Here is an 18,535-nt window from a genome sequence, read left to right on the forward strand (position 1 = left end):
TTTATTTACAAATGAGGAGAAGAAGAAGAAATAAGGAAATGAGAGAGAGGATAAGATAGGATAAATAATCTAACACACTAGATAATTTGCTCTGATCCCCTAGTTCAATCCAGGTAGTTCTAATTAACCCTCAGCAGAGGGAAATCCAGCCTTGATGCCAAGGCCAGAAAGTCAGAGGCCCAAAGGGCCTCAAAGGCAAACAAAGCAAAAGCCTCAGCCACAGAGACTCTATTAAAAAGAAGTTCCTTAAGAGAAGTTCAGGAAGATTCAGTCTTTACACTTACCACTTACACCAAGGTCCAGAACTCCTTCAAGTCCAGGTCACAAACCAGAAGAGAGGGCCTAGCTCACTGAGTTCTCTTTTTAAAGGGGCCTCTTTTGCGGCACTTTCTGTGGCCTCCTCTTAGTTTACATGCCCAATCACAACAGACACTTTTCTCAAAACTGCCCTGGAGGCAGTCAGTAAATTCTGATTTGTCACTCACTCTAGTACATGTGGGCCACAGACCATCCAACTTGTGAGTTAAGTGGGGATGTTTTCACCTTTGGTGATTAAATCTAAAGATGGGCAGGGTAGATTTAATCTCATTATCACATGGAGAGGACTGCTCCTTTCCCCCTTTCCACAGAGAGGGAGGACATTTTTCACATGCCCTGCCCCTCTTCCCAGGAGCACAATGCAAGCACTTCCTCCCCTATCTTGAGTAATGGGGTGGGGGTGGGGGTGGGGTCCACAGGTAGCCTGAGGATATAGTTTGGGCACATAATCTCTAAAAGGTTCACCAATGAATGCTGCCCTAGTACCTGGTCAATTTTTGTATATGTATCATGTGCCAGAGTGGGATATGGAAGAATTGGGAAGGAAAGGTTCCTAAATCAGAGATTAGAAATTATTTAGACATGGAAATGCCCTTAGAACCTACCTGATACAATACTCTTATTTTCCAGATAAAATAATTGAGGCTCAGTTGAAACTGACTTGGCTATAATCACAGTGATAGCAAGTAACAAAGAAGGATTCAAACCAGGTTCTATAATTAAAACTCCACTGTTCTCAACACAATAGCAAATCTTAGATCTGGAGCTCAGAGGCCATATAGGCTATATAAACCCTTTATCTTGGAGAAGATGTAACTTGCTCCTGGTCACACAAGGTGCTAAGTAGCCAGAAATCCAGTTTGAACCCATTTCTTCTGTTTCCGCATCTAATGTCCTTCCCATCAGACTGAAATTCAAACCAAACTGGAAGGGAGCTTAGAAATGAGGAACTTGAGACTGAAGAGATATCATGATCTCCCCAAGATTACCTAAGGAGTTGGCTTGTCTAGAATCTGACTTCCCCACTGTACTAAAGATGAAGGCTGGAGTGGGTGGTAAAGTTAGAGCCCATCTAACATTTAATGACCAAGAGGACACTGGCTGAATTACTTTACTCCAGACCAAAGTGGGGTTCGGACTTGTGTTCTTCAGATAATATGGGGAAGTTAGGCAATTTCCCACTTGACTTTGCATTTATATGTTGATTATATGTTATATATTATATAGGATTTAGAGCTAGAAAGTACCTTAGCATTGATCTCATCTGATCTTCTCATTTTACAATTGAATAAACTGTGGCCCAGAGTATGACACTTTCTTTCCTCTTTTTTTCTTCTTTCCTTCCTCCTTCCCTCTATTCTTCTTTCCTTGCTTCCCTCTTTCTCTTCCTTCACTTCTTACCTTCTCTCTTTCCTTCCTCTCTTTCCCTTCCTTCCTTAAAAAAAAAAAAATGAAGTTAGAAGAGGCAGGATTTGAACCCAGGATTCTGATACTAAACCTGATTTCTGATTCTAATTCTAATACTAAACCCCTGAAACTAAACTAAATCTGAGAGATATTTTTGGTGTTGCTGTACGGTTCTTTAAAAGTCTGAGAGTTAGGATGTCAGGACACTATATGTTACCCTGGGGAGAGAGGGAAGTTTGGTGTTGAGTAGTATTAGGAGGGATGGGATACACCAACTGTAAATAAATTCCTTCAGGGCTTGAGGTTGAGGGCAGGTAGCTAAGATCTGGGCTGCAACTTTATCTCAGGCATGAGATGATAATCAGCATCTGAGAATTGCCCTCTTCTAGAGGGTGAAGGAAGGGAGACATTTAAGCTTCTTCAGGATTGGAAATGCTCTACTATAGAATGTTAAAACTGGAAAGAACCTCAGAAATCCTCTCCCCGTTTACAGATGAGTATGACTTGCCCAAGGTAATATTAGAGAAGCCACTCATGATATAGTAGTAAGAGGGCTGGGCATGGAATCCAGACACCTGAATTTGAATCCTGGCTTTGACATCTGAGCCAGTCTGAGCCTCAGTGGTCTCATCTATAAAATGAAAATGATCATGAATTCATAAAAGGTGGAGGGATCCTCAGAGTTAACCACTTCATTTTACAAATGAAACTGAAGCCCAAGGAATAGAAGATAGTAAGGGGCAGGCAGGATTGGAACTGAGATCCTCTGACTCCAATTCCAGTGTTCACTCACCAAGATACTATGTTGTTCCCCTCCAAGGATTGTTAAGGAAGTCACTTTGTAAATTTTAGGTACTAAAAAAATGTCAACTATGATTGATAATTCCAGTTAGTGGTGGGGCTGAGGCTCAAGTAGTAACAAAGAATTTTTTTTTTAACCCTTCCTATCCATCTTAGAGTCAATAGTATGTATTGCTTTCAAGGCAGAAGAGTGGTGAGGACTGGGCCATGGGGTTTAAGGATCACCCAGCTAGGAAGGATCGTGAGTTCTGATCTAAATCCAGAACCACCTGTCTCTAGGCCGGACTATCAATTCTTTGAGCCACCTAGCTCTTAATCTTAAAGGTGGAAGAGTCTATCTAATCTCCTGATAACCAGCCACCACACCCAGCCTTTGTTCGAAAACCTCCTAGCCGGGAGAGCTCCCCCTCTGACATCCAGCCTGGACCTACCTGTTGGCAGCTCCCACCCCTTCCTCGTAGTTCTGCCCTCAGGGATCAAGCAGACCCTTCAGATACTTGAAGACTGCTGGTAGGGCCCCTCCTGACCCTTTGGACTCTGCCTGCTGCAGGAGAGGAGTCCTGGGCCTCTGCCTCTGATCACAGGATCAAAGATTTCAAGCTACTAAAACCCAAAGAAATCCTCTAATCCAACCTCTTCATTTTGTAGATGAGGAAACTGAGTCCCCAAAAGGCTAAGGGGCTTGACCAACATCTCCCATAGAGCAGAGCTGGGTCTGGAATCCCCCCTGGGTTTCTGATTTTAATCCAGTGCCCCACCAAGGAGATAGCAGTCAGACTGTCCTTAGCCCAATCCCTTATTTTCCTTCCCTTCTGACTCTGTCAATACTCTTCTTCCTCCTGGCTTTCCTTTGGGGATGCGGATAGGAAGGGGCTCTGCCACTCTCTTGGGCCCACTCCTAAAATAGCCCAGAGAGGATGACTATGCGCCTATTCCCTTCCCCTAAGAAGGGAGGGCGAAGGCAAGGGCTAGGAGCCAGGCAGGAAGTGGGACTGAGAGCTTTGAGTGTTTGTCCCAAGGGGGAGGGGGTACACGACCTCGGACAACCCTGTAGCTCCACCCTCGGGGGGATGGACATGGTTCCTTGTCCCTCCTCTAAAAGAGCCTTCTCTAGTCCGCTGCTCCCACTGAACTTTTATGTTATATATGTAATTTATTTATATATATGTGATATATCCCTTATATTTAGAGGAATATGTGATAAATAATACATATACCATAAAGGGATGTGTTTATCTATTATATATATGTGTTAATGGTCATATATATATATATCTTTGGGATCTATATATCTATATCCCTCTATCTGTCTATATAGGCACACACATATATAACACAAACATGTTCTATGTTAACACATAGAATATTAAGGCTAGACGGGACCTTTGAGGTTAACTAGTCTTGCAAGAAAACTGAGGCCTGAAACAGAAACCTTGACCCAAGGCACTTCCCTTTTCTGGGTCTTGATTACCCCATCTGTCAAAGGAGAGAGTTTAACTAAATGATCTCTAAGATCCCTTCCAGGTCTAAATTTTATGATTTTATGATGACAAGGTCTCAAGTAAGTAGCAGGGACAGGATTTGAACTCAGATCTCCTGACACAAAATCTAAAGCCTATTTTTCTAGCACAACAGTTTTTAAAAGTTTTTAAAGCCATCTCTCCTATATTTTCCCATTTGAACCTCACAACAAACCTATGACTTTCCCCCAAGGTATAGTGGACAGAATTCTGGATCTGGGGTCAAAGAACCTAGTTTCAGGGTCTAGCTCTGCCATTTATTATCTGTATGGTCATGGACAAGTCAATTAATGCCCCTGTTTCTCAGGTTCCTCATCTGAAACATGAGGGCATTAGACTAGATCATTTTTAAGGTTCTTTCTTGTTCTAAATCTATACCCTGTGATTCAGTGGGGCCTTACCTCGGTCCCCATTGTAGCTCATGACTCAGAATTGGAAACTCTCAAGTTTACCCTGGTAACATCTGAATATGGTTCATTCCTAGCTTTCCCCAAAGGGCCCTCAGCTCTCAGGCAAGTATTATTCTTCCAAGGTTTGAAATACAGAATAAGTTTATTATACACAACCAAGAATGCAGAAAGGAAGTCTTTCCTAGCCTTTATCTAGTCAAGAAAACTTTTCCCTCATGTTGGTCCCATATCCACCAGGAGTTTGTGTAGTCACTGAGAGTCCCATTCTGGGGTTGAGGCTTCTTTTTGCAGGAAAAGAATTTAAAGTTGTGAGGAAGTCAAATGGCTGATACTTTTGGAGAACTCCTTCCCCAGGGACCTACAGGCTTATAACACAACCCTGGAATGAAGGCTTCTCAAAGTGGGAAAAGTCAGAGCCAGCAGACAATCAATCCATCTCACCTAGTTCTTCACAGTCCCCATGACTCACAGCACCCATTCTAGGCTTCGATCATCAGTTACAATCCCTCCTTTGGTCCTAAGGTCCAGGATTCCCTGCCATCCCAGTCTCTTCTCCCATCAGCACTCTGTTGCCTCAGAGCCATTGCTTCCAGATATAAGCAGTGTTGCCTTTGTTGTTTCTGGTTTTAATAATAACTAGCATTTACGTAGCACTTTAGGGTTTGTGAAGAACTTTACAAATATTAATCTCTCATCCTCATAACAACTCCAGGAGGATGCTATTATTATCCTCACTTTACAGATGAGAAAACTGAGGCTAAATGGCTTGCCTAAAGTCATCTAGTCAGTTTCTGAGAAAGGATTTGAACTCAAGTCTTCTGTATCAGGCATTGTGTTAGGCTGTGAGGATACAGAGAATGAAACCTTCAGCTTACATGGTATCATGGGGAAACAATTGTATACATATACAAAAATACATACAAAAACATTTAAGCGAGTGGGATGGGAGATACCAGCCATCACAGAACTGGACCAGGGATTGGGTAGAAAGCGACATTGAGCTGAACTTTGAAGGAAGAAGCTGTGTGTACACTGCCTGCCTCACCAGGGTGAGGACATTGTTTTATAAGCCATAAAATTGCTGTTATTTACTGAGCTCCTAGCTGTGTGTGAGCAGCACAGTGGAGGGGGAGGGGAAGAGCCAAAGCCACTTCGAAGTTCCCATGTGAGACATGGAGGGAAGAGTGACTTCTTCCTGTCACTGACAGAAACCTTGTGCCTTACTTCCCAGATGGAAGACTGTGCCCTGCAGGTGTCCCCATCTGGATATTACCTGGACCCAGATCTGTCCCTGGAAGAACAGCGAGAGATGCTGGATGACTTCTATGAAGAGATTGGGTTAGTCTATAGGGTTGGGGGGAGAAGGAGGAAGAGGACTACCAGTTCCAGGTTGACTTCTTGCTGCCTCCAAGATGACCCATCCTTTCTCAGACTCTCTCTTCCCTTGTGCCCCACCCCAGACCCTTTCCTCTGGGGTCTGACCCCAGTGATTCCCACCTTTCTCTCTCTCTGTTCCTCCTGGGTAAAACTGGGAGCCCAAGCTCTGATCCCCTCATCCTCTGTGAAAACACACACACACACACACACACACACACGACCCTCCCTAAACCAGGCTAAAATTTCATCAGCCTTGCTCCCTCCTGAGCCCCAGAGAAGGCAGGAACTGACCGGGGAGGCCCTCATTCCTCCCCTCATCTCCTGCCCCCTCCCAAGAAGACACAGTGGTTGGACACAAACCCAAATACACAGATAAAGAATAATAACTTGTATTTCATGAGTGCATTGAGGTCACAGAACGCTGAGGCAGTGGAAGTATTATTATTCCCATCTTACAGATGAAGAAACTAAGGACCAGTGGTTAAATGATTTTCTCCAGGTCACATAGCTAGTGAGCAAGCTAATAAGGATTGCTTGTTAGACTCCCCTCATTGATCTCTCTCTCTGTTTCTCTGTCTCTGTCTCTGTCTCTGTTTCCTGGTCTCCCCCACCTCCTTGCATTGTGCCCAGAGAGACTTGGGCAAGGAGGGAGGAACCTTCTTCATTCCTGCAGGGATCCTCTTCCTCCCACCTGTCACCAGCCCTGTGCCCTGGGGCCACATTTCTCAAGTGTCCACTCTCCTCTTTGCCTCACCCCCTACTCCCCCTTCTTGGCCTTCTGGGCATATGGATGGAGGGGAAAGGGAGGAAAAGAAAGGAGGTGGAGGGAGCCGGGCTGGAGCCCTAATCTCTTGTCCACACGGTTCTTCCTAAGAATCCCTCAATGCCATCCTGTGCCCTTTGGAGGGCCCAGCCTGGCCAGGGGAGAGTTAATGTTCTGGGACCCTGTCTAGGGAAGAGAACAGGTGACTGGAATGCCTGGTTCACCTGTGTTTGCCCAAACCCTCCAGCTCCCTCTGCCCTTCAGGAGCCCCGCCCCTCCCCAGGACCAGGGAGCGCAGCTGAACTCAACTTCTTCCTGGGCTTTTAGGCTGGCATGTAGACGTCCTTGTGTGAGACCGTCAGGAAGGAGGCAGACTTTCAAGACGGAGATTAGCGAGGCAGGGCAAGGACAAGTGGTAACGTAATGTCTGTGGCACAATGAAAAGCATACCGAGTTTAGTCAGAGGTCCGGGGCTCAAATCATCTCCAGTAATTGTTTACTCGCTGTGTGACCCCAGGAAAACCACGGTGCCTCTCTGGGCCTCAGCTTTCCCAGCTCTAGAATGAGGCCCACGCGAAGTCTCAGGGTCCCTTCCACCTCTAAACCTCTGCTCCTCTGACCTAGCAAAGGGAGGAAGCCCACCCTGATCCTGAGAACCCAGCTCTCCATCCGAGTCCATGCCATCCTAGGTGAGTCCCTGCCCTCGCCCCCAGCCCCGGCTCTCCCACTTCTCCAGGGCTTTTCTCCATTTCCTTGGAGGGAGAGGGGAGCCTGGGCCAGGCAGATAAGAAGCGGGATGCGTACAGCGGTGTACGGGGTGGGGGTGGGAGGGTCTAAACCCAAGTGGCTGTACTGCAGGGTCCCTGTGCTCTGGGGGAAGGGAGCCTGGGCCCGGCGTCCTCTTCTCCTGGTGCGGGGCCCAGATGGGACCATGGGGTACCCGGGGAGGGGCTCCCCAATTTCCTCGTGCCTTTTCCCTGCAGAAAAGCTCTATAGATCCAGTGGGCCCGAGCTGCGACGTTCACTCTTCTCCCTGAAGCAGATCTTCCAGGTGAGGGTCCCTAGAAGGCCAGCCCGGGGGCGGCGGGAGTTGGGGAGCCCCTCCAGGGCGCTCCCCTGAGCTCCTTCCCCCCGCCTCTGTAGGAGGACAAGGACCTGGTGCCAGAGTTTGTGCACTCGGAGGGCCTGAGCTGCCTGATCCGCGTCGGGGCCGCCGCGGACCACAACTACCAGAGCTACATTCTTCGAGGTTGGTCCAGGCCTGGGCTGGCCCTTTGTCCTTCCTGCCAGTCCCGCCACGATCTCCCTCCAGGGCTGGTGCTGTCTCCCACCCAGTCCCTTTCTGGGTGGCTTTGAAGCGCCTTATAAACTGGCCCCCTCCTCTCTTTCTAGTCTTCTTACACTTGACTGCTCCGCACATACTCTTATGATCCGGTGACCCTGGCCTCCTCCACACTCTCATCTCCCATCGCTAGGCCTTTGCTCAGGCTGAACCCCATGCCTGTCATGCCCTCCCTCCTTCTCTGTCCCTCCTGGCTTCCTTTAAGGCCGGCTTCTGCAGGTGGACTTTCCTGGTTCCTCCCCACGCCTTCCCTCGGGCTGTTCCCTCCACTCTACCCTGCACATGTCCCGGATGCCCTTAGACTCCTGGACCCTGTTTTGGCCCCTCTTTGTATCTCTAGCACTTAGCACAGGGCCTGACGCGTAGCAAATGCTTAATGAATGCTTGTGGATGGCCTGCCGGCCGCCTCCCCGGGACCGCTGCTCCCGGTCACTCTGACTCCCTCCTCTAGCCCTGGGCCAGGTGATGCTCTTCGTTGATGGGATGCTGGGTGTGGTGGAACACAGCGAAACCGTGCAGTGGCTCTATACGCTCTGTGCCAGCGTGGTGAGTAAATCTGCCCTCTCTCCCTTCCCTCTTGTCGGAGGCTGCCAGCACCGAACCACGTCCCCGACTCCTGGGTGATGAGGAGAGCCTGGGAGGAGCTGGGGAGGAGCTGGGGAGGGCGGTCAGGAAATCCAGCTTCTGGCACTAATTCTGTGACTGTGAACAACTTATTCCCTCCCTCCCCCTGCCTCAATGCGTCCTCTGTAAAGTCAGTCAGCAAACATTGAAGCACACACTCTGGGTCAAGCACCGGGCCAAGCCCTGGCATGCCAATAGAAGCAAAATGAAAGTCCCTCCGCCCCAGAATCTTACATTCTTTTGGGGGAAGGAAATATATAACAGGGCGGGAGGAAGAAGAGGTCCCAGCATGAGAAGCACCTGGCCGGCTTTTTCTTGGGACCTCCCTTCCTGCTGATAGTTGCCATCTGGTGGAAAGGTCCAGGCCCAGGAAGACTAGGGTTCTCCAGCATCGTGTCCCCCTGAGAACACTCTAGGTGCCCCCACTTCTCCCAGAAGTCCGCAGCTACCTTCATGAGCATCACTGACTCCTGGGGAGGTCCAGGGGGTCAGGAGAACAGAAAGCCATTCCTTCCTTCCTCTTCATTTCCCAAAGAAGAGAAGGGGTCCCCTTGAGGCAGAACTTGTGTCTCCACCAGGCCCTCCTCCAGCTCAGGCCAGGGAGATGTACAAATCCATCCCTAAACTAGATGGGGGAAGCCTTCCTGATGGGAGAGGCGGCATCTCACTGAGCTCAAAGCAAGAGAAGGATTTAGCAGACACACGAGGAGGAAATGCCTTCTGGGAAAGAGGAAAGCCATGTAGCAGTGCACAAAGGGGCCTGAGGACCAGACTAGGTCAAGGCACAGCTAGTGGTCCAGTCGGATTGGTTCATGGAATGTGTGACAGGGAATGGAGCAGAGTTATCAGGCTAAAGAGCTTGCTTTTTGTATTCTGTAGGGAATACAGAGCCCCTGAAGCTTTTTGATCAGAGAAGGGACATGGTCATACTTGTAGATTAGGAAAATTATTTTGGTCGTTGAGTGGAGAATTGCCTGACAAGAGGGAAAACTGAGACAGGGAGACCAGGGAAGAGGCTCTTGAGGTAAATAAGCTAGGAGAGAAGTGATGAGGGCCTGATCTAGGATGATGGGTGATATAAGGAGAGAGAAGGGATGCATATATATTTCTTAATATAATATTTTATTATTTTCCCAATTACATGTAATAACAATTTTTAACATTTGCCTTCCAAAATTTTGAGTTCCAAATTCTCTCTCCTTCCCCTCTCCCTTCCCTGAGACAGTAAGTGACTTGATCTAGGTTATACATGTATGATCATGCAAAACATGTCTCCATATTGGTCATGCTATGGAAGAAGACTCATAGAAATCAGAAACATGAAAAAATGAAGTGAAAAATAGCATGCTTCGATCTGCATGCTGACTCCATTATTTTTTCCTCTGGCAGGTGAATAGCGTTTTTCATCATGAGTCAGAAGGGAACTTATTTGAGTCATGTTGTTTGTGGAAGTAGACAGCATTTATAATCACCTGGCGACCCCCTCTTCCTTCTAGCTCTTCTTTCTTCCCCCAACCTCAGCGACACTCCTCTCTTCAGATTCTTATTGTAACATCACTCATTCTTGACCTCCTTTGCTGCTCTATGGGTCCCTTCCCATCCCCTCATCACAGTTGTCCACCCGGGCTCTGTTCTTGGTCCTCTTCTCTATCCAACTTTTCTCCTTTGATGATTATCTGTTCTCGTTGATTCTCTATTCTGCCAAATCTACATATCCAGACCAAATCTTTCCTGAACTCCATTCCTGCACCTTTTAAGGGTCTGCTGGACATTTCCAGCTGCATGTCTTAATGGCCCCTCAAACATGGAATTGAAAATATTTTCTTCGTAAGCCTGTCGCTCCTTCCAACTTCCCCATGTAGACTTGAAGACACCTTCATCTCCTCAGTCACCCGCCCTCAAGGCCTTGATGTCATCCCTGATTCTTTCCTCTCCTCTCCAATCAGTTGCCATGTCTTAACGATTCTACCTTTACAACATCTCAAATCTATTTCCTTCTCTCAGCTTACACTGCTAACTCTAAAAGTGTCAGAGGACGTCGGTCCCTGATGACTTCCAGGTTCCTGACCTTGTCTTGATCCTATATTCTTCACTCTCCCTTATTCCACATATCCAATCATTGATAATTCTGGTCGTTCTACCTTCCATATCATCTCTTTCATCTGAACCCTTCTCTCTGCTCACAAAGCCACCACAGTAGTTCACGGTCTCCTCATCTATTGCTCAGATGATTGTAGCAGCTCCTAACTGACCTCCCCGTCTCATCCCTCCCCACTTCCATCCATCCTCCACCCGGCTGCCAAAACAATTTTCGTTAGGAACAAGTCTGACCCCCTACTCAATGAGCTCCAAGCAAAAGAAAAATTCTTGTTGGCTTGACTTATGAGTATAGATTGCTTTATTTATTGCATTTGTGTCTATAGTGTTTAATACAGGGTCTGGTGCATAGTACTTAATAAAGCCTTGTTGAGGGATAGCTAGTTAGCAGAGTGGATAGAGAGCCAAACCTGGAGCTGGAATGACTTGGGTACAAATCTGGCCCCAGACATTTCCTAGCTATCTGACACTGGACAAATCATTTAACCCCAACTGCTTAGGTCTTACTGCAATTCTGCCTTAGTACTGATACTTAGTGTTGATTCTGAGAAAGAAGGCAAGGATTTAAATTTTTTTTTTTAATAAAACCTTATTGATTACTTGTTTGATTGATCTAAGGTATGACTGCTCCAGTGGGTGGTAGAGGCAAAATGAAGAGTGATCCTAACATTCCCTGTTCTAACATCCCTTCTAGTTCTGATATTCTGGTTCTGAGGTTCTGTCTAGCTCTGATTTGTTTAAATTTTATAAAAGAAAACATGACAGCATTCTAACTAATATCTCACAATGCTGGCATTCCCTTTTCTGCCCTCGGGTAAAGAATGGAAGGAGAATTTCTCCAGGTTTCACCCTCTAGAATCCCCCAAAGGACATTCCCCTGGAGGAAAAGTCTCATCCCAGAGAAGCACATCTCCCTTCCCATTCTCATCTTATAAGACTGGGGCATCATTCCCTGCCTTCATCTTTTTCTTCAATAGAAGAATCCCATTTTGTTCCCAAAGCAGGGCTGAGGTCCCTTGTCCCATAACCCTCTCCCTGAGGAATTCTACCAGGAAATATTATGTCCCTACTGACTGGACACCTTCTTCTCCCCAGTCTCGCCTGGTGGTAAAGACATCCTTGAAGCTCCTTCTGGTGTTTGTGGAATATGCAGAAACCAACGCTCAGCTCTTCATCCACGCTGTCGATGCTGTCGCCAATGCCACTGGTCAGATGCTCTCCCTTCTCCCCTCCCCTTGCTGCTGCCCCCATGCCCTCACTTTGTACCTACTCTACCTTCCCGCCTACCTGTGCTCTCACCTACTCCACAGGTGCCCACCCATGGGCCACCTTCGTGTCCATCCTGGAAGAGAAGAATGGAGCTGACCCAGAGTTGCTGGTGTTCACCATGACACTGATCAACAAGGTGCCTGGGGGTGGAGGAAGAGTGAAAGCTTCTAGGGCTGGTGGAGGTAGTCTGGGCCCACAGGGTCCCCTCCTTCCATACACACCCCACAGTGTCCATATTGCCGGGTCTCAGCACCCTCGATGGTACCTAAGGGCCTAGCTTCCCAACCCCAACACTGCCCGGCTCAGAGCCCTCTTTGGTGCCTGAGGGCCCAGCCTCACCACCAGCATGGTGTTCACAGACACTGGCAGCCCTTCCTGACCAAGACTCATTCTACGATGTGACAGATGCACTGGAACAACAGGGCATGGAGGCCATTGTGCAGAAGCACCTGGGAAGCCCAGGCACAGATGCCGACCTTCGGGCACAGCTTGTCCTCTATGAGGTAAGGATCCCAGGGTTGGGGCGTCATGAGATCAAGGACATCAAAGCTCTCGGGTTTCCTACCTCACTCCTGCCTCTTCTCCTTCTCTAGAGTGCCCTGCGGCTAGAGGATGGGGACCCTGAAGAGGGGGTCCCCGGTGGGCGGAAGGAGCGCAGGAAGCCATCCTCAGAGGAGGGAAAAAGGAGTCGGCGTTCCTTGGAGGGGACAGGATCTGGCATCAGTTCCCCTGCCAGGGCAAGCTGCCCTATCCTGCCCCATTCCAAGCCTCCTGTGGAAGCTCACCCTTGGTAAGGGAGAATAATTAAGTACCTACTATGTGCCAGGCACTCCATCTCTCAGCTCCAGGCATTTTCTCTAACTGTCCCCTGTGCCTGGAATGCTCCCCCCGTCACCTAAACTGTATTTAGTTTGTTTGTACATATTTGCTTGCCCTTTAGATTGTGAGCTCCTTGAGGACATGGACTGGCTTTTGCCTCTTTGTGACTCTAGAGTTTAGCATAGTTTCAAATCTGGCCTCAGACACTTCCCAGCTGGGTGACCCTGGGCAAGTCACTTGACCCCCATTGCCTACCCTTACGACTCTTCTGCTTTGAAGCCAATACACAGTATTGACTCCAAGAAGGAAGGTAAGGGTTTAAAAAAAAAAAAATAGAGTTTAGCATAGTGCTGGGCACATAGTAGATGCTTAAATGTTTCTTGAATGACTGAATTGATATAAAGATAGCAGGCAAACACATATATACAAATAAATTATATACAAGATAAATAGAAAATAATTAACAGAGGGAAGGCACTAGAATTAAGAGGGTTTGGGAAAGGCTTCCTATAGAAGATGAGATTTTATTTGAGACTTAAAGGAAGTCATGGAAGTCAGCAGGTGGAGATGAGAAAAGAGAGCATTCCAAGCATGGAGGACAGCCAAGGAAAATGCCCAGGGGTCAGAGATGGAGTATCTTGTTTGTGAAACAGCCAGAAGGCCAGTGTCACTGGATCAAAGAGGACATGTATGGTGATGTAAAGAGATTGGAAGAAGTGGAAGGGTAGGTTATGAAGGGCTTTGAAGAGGCTGAGATCTCCTTTCCCATAACCCCCTGACATTTTGTATTTAATTCTGGTGACAATTAATCAGGAGCCAGTGGAATTTTTTTTTTTAAACCCTTAACTTCTGTGTATTGGCTCCTAGGTGGAAGAGTGGTAAGGGTGGGCAATGGGGGTCAAGTGACTTGCCCAGGGTCACACAGCTGGGAAGTGGCTGAGGCCGGATTTGAACCTGGGACCTCCCATCTCTAGGCCTGGCTCTCAATCTACTGAGCTACCCAGCTGCCCCCTCCAGTAGAGTTTATTGAGTGTGAGAGTCAGGTGGTTGGACCAGTACTTTAAGACAATGACTTTGGTGACTAGTGGGGAGAGACCTGAAGCAGACAGACCCACCAGTAGGCTGGAGCAATAGTCCAAGTGTGAGGCGATGAGGGTCAGTACAAGAGTGGAGAAGTGTCAGCGGAGAGAAGGGCCGAAGTCAAGAGGTATCATAAAGGTGAAATTGACAGGCTTTGGCCACACTTAGAAACAGTGGGTGAGGGATAGTGAGGAATCCAGGATGACACCTAGGTTTTGAGCCTGGAGGATGGGAGGATGTATAGTGCCCTCACCAGGAATAGGGAAACTTGGAAAGGACAAAGTTTTAGAGAGAAAGATAGTAAATTCAAGTTTACACACATCGAATTTAAATGTCTACTGGACATTCAGCTTGAGATGTCCCAAAGACAATTGGAGTTGTGAGACTGGAGGTCAGCAGAGAGGTAAGACTGGCTAGATAGATTTGAGAACTATCATCCTAGAGATCTTTGAGAGTTGATGAGATCATCAAGGGAAGTAGTATATAGGGAGAAGAGAAGAGGACTCAGATCAAAGCTCTGTGGGATACCTCTGGCTAGTGGACATGATCTGTACTAGGAGACTGAGGAAAGGTCACTTAGGTAGGAGGAGAATCAGTTGATAGGTGGTGACCTGAAAACCTATAGGGAAGAGGATATCAAGGGAGACAGCGTGACCAACAATGTCTAAGGCTTCAGAGAGGTCAAGAAGAATGAAAATTGAATAAAGATCAATAGATTTGGAAATTAGATCACTGGTAACTTTAGAGAGCAGTTTCAGAGAGATGATGAGATCAGAAGCCAGAATGCAGGAGGTAAAGAGAATGAGAGGAGATGAAGTAGAGGCATCTGTTATGGATGGCTTCCTCAAGGAGTTTGGCCACAAAGAACATAGCATGTTAGGTAGTAGGAATGGAAGGATCAAGTGAAGGTTCTTGGTGGCTGCGGGAGCCATGGGCATGTTTATAGGTAGTAGGGAAAGAGCCAGTGGACAGGTGGGGATTGAAGATGTGAGAGAATAGGAATGTCAGAGGGGGCAATCTAGAGGAGATGGGATGGAATGGGATCTCTTGAATAAGGATACAGGTTGGCCTGGGTAGGGAATAAGAACACATCTTCATGTGAGATAGGGGTAAAGTAAGAGAGAATGGCAGAAGTAAGGGAGAACCATGGAAGGTTTGAGGAGGGATGAAAAGGTTTGGAAAAGCTACTTAGTAGAATAGGATAGTGAATTGATAATGGAGGTGGTATGGCTGGATTGCCTGGCAGCAGAGAGGGTCCAGTTGAAGTTGGGGAGCCTCAACTGTGAGGTTATAGCAGACCTAGTCAGAATGATTATATGACTTTGTCTACCCTCATTCAGCAGCATGTGTGAGGAGTGAAGGCAGTTAATAATGGGCATGATCCGAGGCTGAGTCTTAGCAGAGCATAATTGGTGAAACAATAAGGGACCCAGAGCCTCAAGAAGAGAGCAGTGTAGATTTGAACTGATTCACCAAAGCGTTAGGTTGGGGGAAAAGGAGAGTGAAGGGGTAATGATCTGATAGTCATGGGATTAGAGGTCTTGGTGTAGACAAGGTAGGGTTTGGTGTGGGAAGACAGAGGAAGAGGTGAAAAGCCATAGAGTATGCACATTAAGGGACTGTGGTAGGAGGGAAGAAGGGAGGAGGAAAATTACAGAGTCTGCACTAACCAACAGTCTTATTCTAGCCCCATAGGACCAGCCCCCTGCCTCAGTTCCTCAGTGGTCTCGTTTCCCAGCCCCACTGTGGTCCCCTCTATCGATGTACTAGGTGAAAGGAGCATCTATAAGTAAGTCATGTGCTTGGGGATGGGACATAACCCCCTGTCCCCTTGGTCTCCCCTTCTCATGGCCCATTGGCACTGCCAGCCTCTCATCCTCTGGGAATATAAAAGCTGGTACCTAAAGAATCTCTTGGCCAGATCTGGGCCCCTCTCTCTGCCTGTCCCTTTTGCTTTATTCCTCTGCTAGCCCAACTCTTTGCTTTCTCTGGGATGCCCTGCCCCCTTCCCTGGGCACCTTTGGCCGTCCTCTGCCCAACTTTTCTCTCTTTTTCCAGACTTCATCAAACTGTTCCTCTTTGGTAAGTGACTGAAGTGAACAAGCCCCTCAGGCCTCCCTTGGACTGTCTGTGTCCTATACTCTACCCTTCTTCTACCCTTCTACTTCCCTCCCTGGCTCCCTTCCTTCCATCTTTCCTTCCTTCCATCCTTCCCTTCCTCTCTTCTTCCCTTCCTTCCTTCCTCCTTTCCTCCCTTCCGCCTCCCTCCTTTCCTTCCTTCTCTCATTGTCCTCCATATTCTCTTCCTCTCTTCTCAGCCCTCTCTCTTCTCCTGCCCCCTCCCTTCCCCTCTTCTCACCTCTCTTCCTACTCTTCACCCTTCTCTCCTCTGGTTTCTCCATACTCTCATATTCTAGTCTCTTCACCAGTCTAGTGCCCGTCCTCCCTATCTCTTTCCTCTTCTCCCTTCATCCTCCCTATCTCTTTCCTCTTCTCCCTTCCCCATCCTTGTCTTCTGGGAGGCGGGGATCCAGGTGGGTGGAGGTGATGGTGGTGAGGTGCTTGAAAACTTGGGAGAGGTTTATGGGGGTGAGTACTTCCCTTAGGTAGGTGTGTGTGTGTAGAAGAGAGGCCAAGCTAGTTCTGCATGGGATAATCAAAGGGCCCCCTAGGAGTGCTGCTGGAGTCAACGACTCTCTTCCCCCAGGGCCCCTGAGAGCCCTCCCGTCCCTGGGGTCCCGCCTGTGCTGAGCAGGTTGGAGTAAGTATCGAGTGGGGCTGGCCTTGCCTGGCCCAGGCTGGTCCCGCTCAGGACGTTGTGCTCTCTGCTTCAATACTGCTTCCCCGTGTGCCGCAGGGGACCTCCTGCAAGGGCAGCCCACACTCTGGAAACCATTCCTCCCACTCTGTTCTTCATCTGGTTCCTGTGCTCACGCTTCAAAAGCCCAGAAACATAGTTAACTTTACCAAGCATCTCTAGGCCAGCTGAGAAAGACCTTGGGATCCTAGTAGACCCTTGGAGTCAGAGCAGTGATGCTCCTGTTCAGATGTAGACTGATACTGAGATGAGGAATCGGGATAGAGAAGCGCTTCAGCCCCTCTCAGCCTCCAATGCCTTACTTGGCTTTCTAGCTGAATGGCTAACGGAGAACTGGGATTGCTTGGTGTACGGATAAAGAAGAGACCTAGAGATAAAGAAGGACCAGGACTTGAGAGGAGGCTGGAAAGAGCCACAGAAGAGTAGGCCTTAGAGGCTAGCAGGCACTGCCTGACGTGAGGCCGAATTAGGGAGCAGAGGATGGACTATTCCAGACGGGTAGTGGTGACCACGTGTAGGATGGCCCGACAGCACTTATCATCAAGGAAGGGGCGAGCCCTCCACCTCCCCTGATGCCCAAACAAAAGGCAGCAGAGCAAATAAAATAAACTTGTTTCAAAAGAAAAAGCAAAAATGGTTTAAACCCAGTATCACAAAAAAAAAAAAAAATAGAATCCTCGTTGGGTTCAGTCATCCTGTAAAAGTGTTTCCAGAGAAGCGGGCAGAATTCCAGGCTTGGGAACTGTTCCAAACAGAAGCAGGGAGTTGGACATGATGCTCTTTGGGTCCTTGACATATGAGAAGAGGACTTGCAGGCCCTTCCATTCCAGATCCTCTAAGCTGGGAGGAGACTTGGAGATTTCCTAGTTGGTTTTCCTCATTTTGTAGCTAAGGAAAAGGAGGCCTCGGAGCTAAGTGACTCCCCCAAGTTACCGTTAGTAAGTGGCGGGGCTTTGATCCCAGCTCCTCAGATGCCACGTCCGTGCTCTCTGCTCCGTGCTTGGGCGGCCGTTTGCATGGGCTGTGTGTGCCCGTGTATGGATGGCGGGGGGCGCCGGGGAGGTTGCCAGGGAAAGAATCCTGGCTCCTGGAGAGTAGGCTTCGGTTTTTAGAGTGAAGCAGGCTCGCTGCTAGCTAGCGCCGAGGAAGGCAGGCTGGAGAGGGATGGGAGTTCTGGGTACCAATAGGAGCTCTCCTGCAGAGCCCGTTTCCTGGAGAACATAGCCGCAGCGGAAACAGAGAAGCAGGCTGCTTTGGCCCAGGGTCGGGCTGAGGCTCTAGCCGAGGCCAAGCCAGATGAAGCTGACGGACACCCAGGTGAGAAGAGTTGCTTGGGAGGGCTGGGAGTCCCCTTAGGTCTTCCTCGTCCCCATTCTAGAGATTCCCTGATTCCCCTCTGCCCCCTAGTAGAAGGAGGTGGTAGTGCTGTCCTTACAAGCCCAAGAGGGGAGCTCAACTTTTGGCTTGTAGGGTTACCATGGTGACGGCCTTCTTTCCTATCTTCACAGACCCCCGAGAGCTGTGGAGCACCCCAGAGCCAACCCCCACCCCCCCACCCCCTAGCACCCCAAGAAGCCCACTTCCCCGACCCCTGATCTTAGCCCAGCGAAGCCTGGAGTCTGAGGTCCTGACCCCAGAGGCTAAGGTCACCTCAGAGCCACCCGCACCCCAACCTTCACTCCGAATTGGAGATTTGGACTTCTCAGACCTAGGGGAGGATGAAGATCAGGACTTGTTGGCCACTGAGTCAGCTGGGGTTGGAGATGTCCTGGCACCACCACCCCTCCCTGGGAATCCTCCACCTCCACCCCCTTTGCCCCTAGGATGCCCCCCACCACCACCACCACCACTGCCACCCTTCGGAGGGGCACCCCCACCTCCCCCGCCCCC

At 48.6% G+C, this 18,535-nt stretch overlaps 1 protein-coding gene across 1 annotated transcript in view; it reads left to right on the forward strand.

The window, feature by feature from the left end:
- The window catches only part of FHOD1 (formin homology 2 domain containing 1), a 34,506-nt gene that overhangs the window by 9,532 nt on the left and 6,439 nt on the right, over positions 1 to 18,535 (forward strand). Inside the window, exons 2-15 of the mRNA XM_044659427.1 lie at positions 5,688 to 5,794; positions 7,221 to 7,285; positions 7,580 to 7,647; positions 7,740 to 7,845; positions 8,390 to 8,484; positions 11,755 to 11,866; positions 11,970 to 12,064; positions 12,288 to 12,431; positions 12,522 to 12,718; positions 15,515 to 15,616; positions 15,886 to 15,909; positions 16,535 to 16,588; positions 17,847 to 17,962; positions 18,154 to 18,529. Of these exons, the coding sequence (XP_044515362.1) occupies positions 5,688 to 5,794; positions 7,221 to 7,285; positions 7,580 to 7,647; positions 7,740 to 7,845; positions 8,390 to 8,484; positions 11,755 to 11,866; positions 11,970 to 12,064; positions 12,288 to 12,431; positions 12,522 to 12,718; positions 15,515 to 15,616; positions 15,886 to 15,909; positions 16,535 to 16,588; positions 17,847 to 17,962; positions 18,154 to 18,529 (1,661 nt within the window). The remainder of the gene's footprint in view (positions 1 to 5,687; positions 5,795 to 7,220; positions 7,286 to 7,579; positions 7,648 to 7,739; positions 7,846 to 8,389; positions 8,485 to 11,754; positions 11,867 to 11,969; positions 12,065 to 12,287; positions 12,432 to 12,521; positions 12,719 to 15,514; positions 15,617 to 15,885; positions 15,910 to 16,534; positions 16,589 to 17,846; positions 17,963 to 18,153; positions 18,530 to 18,535) is intronic.

This window comes from Gracilinanus agilis, chromosome 2 (genome assembly GCF_016433145.1).
Source record: "Gracilinanus agilis isolate LMUSP501 chromosome 2, AgileGrace, whole genome shotgun sequence".
NCBI lineage: Eukaryota > Metazoa > Chordata > Mammalia > Didelphimorphia > Didelphidae > Gracilinanus > Gracilinanus agilis.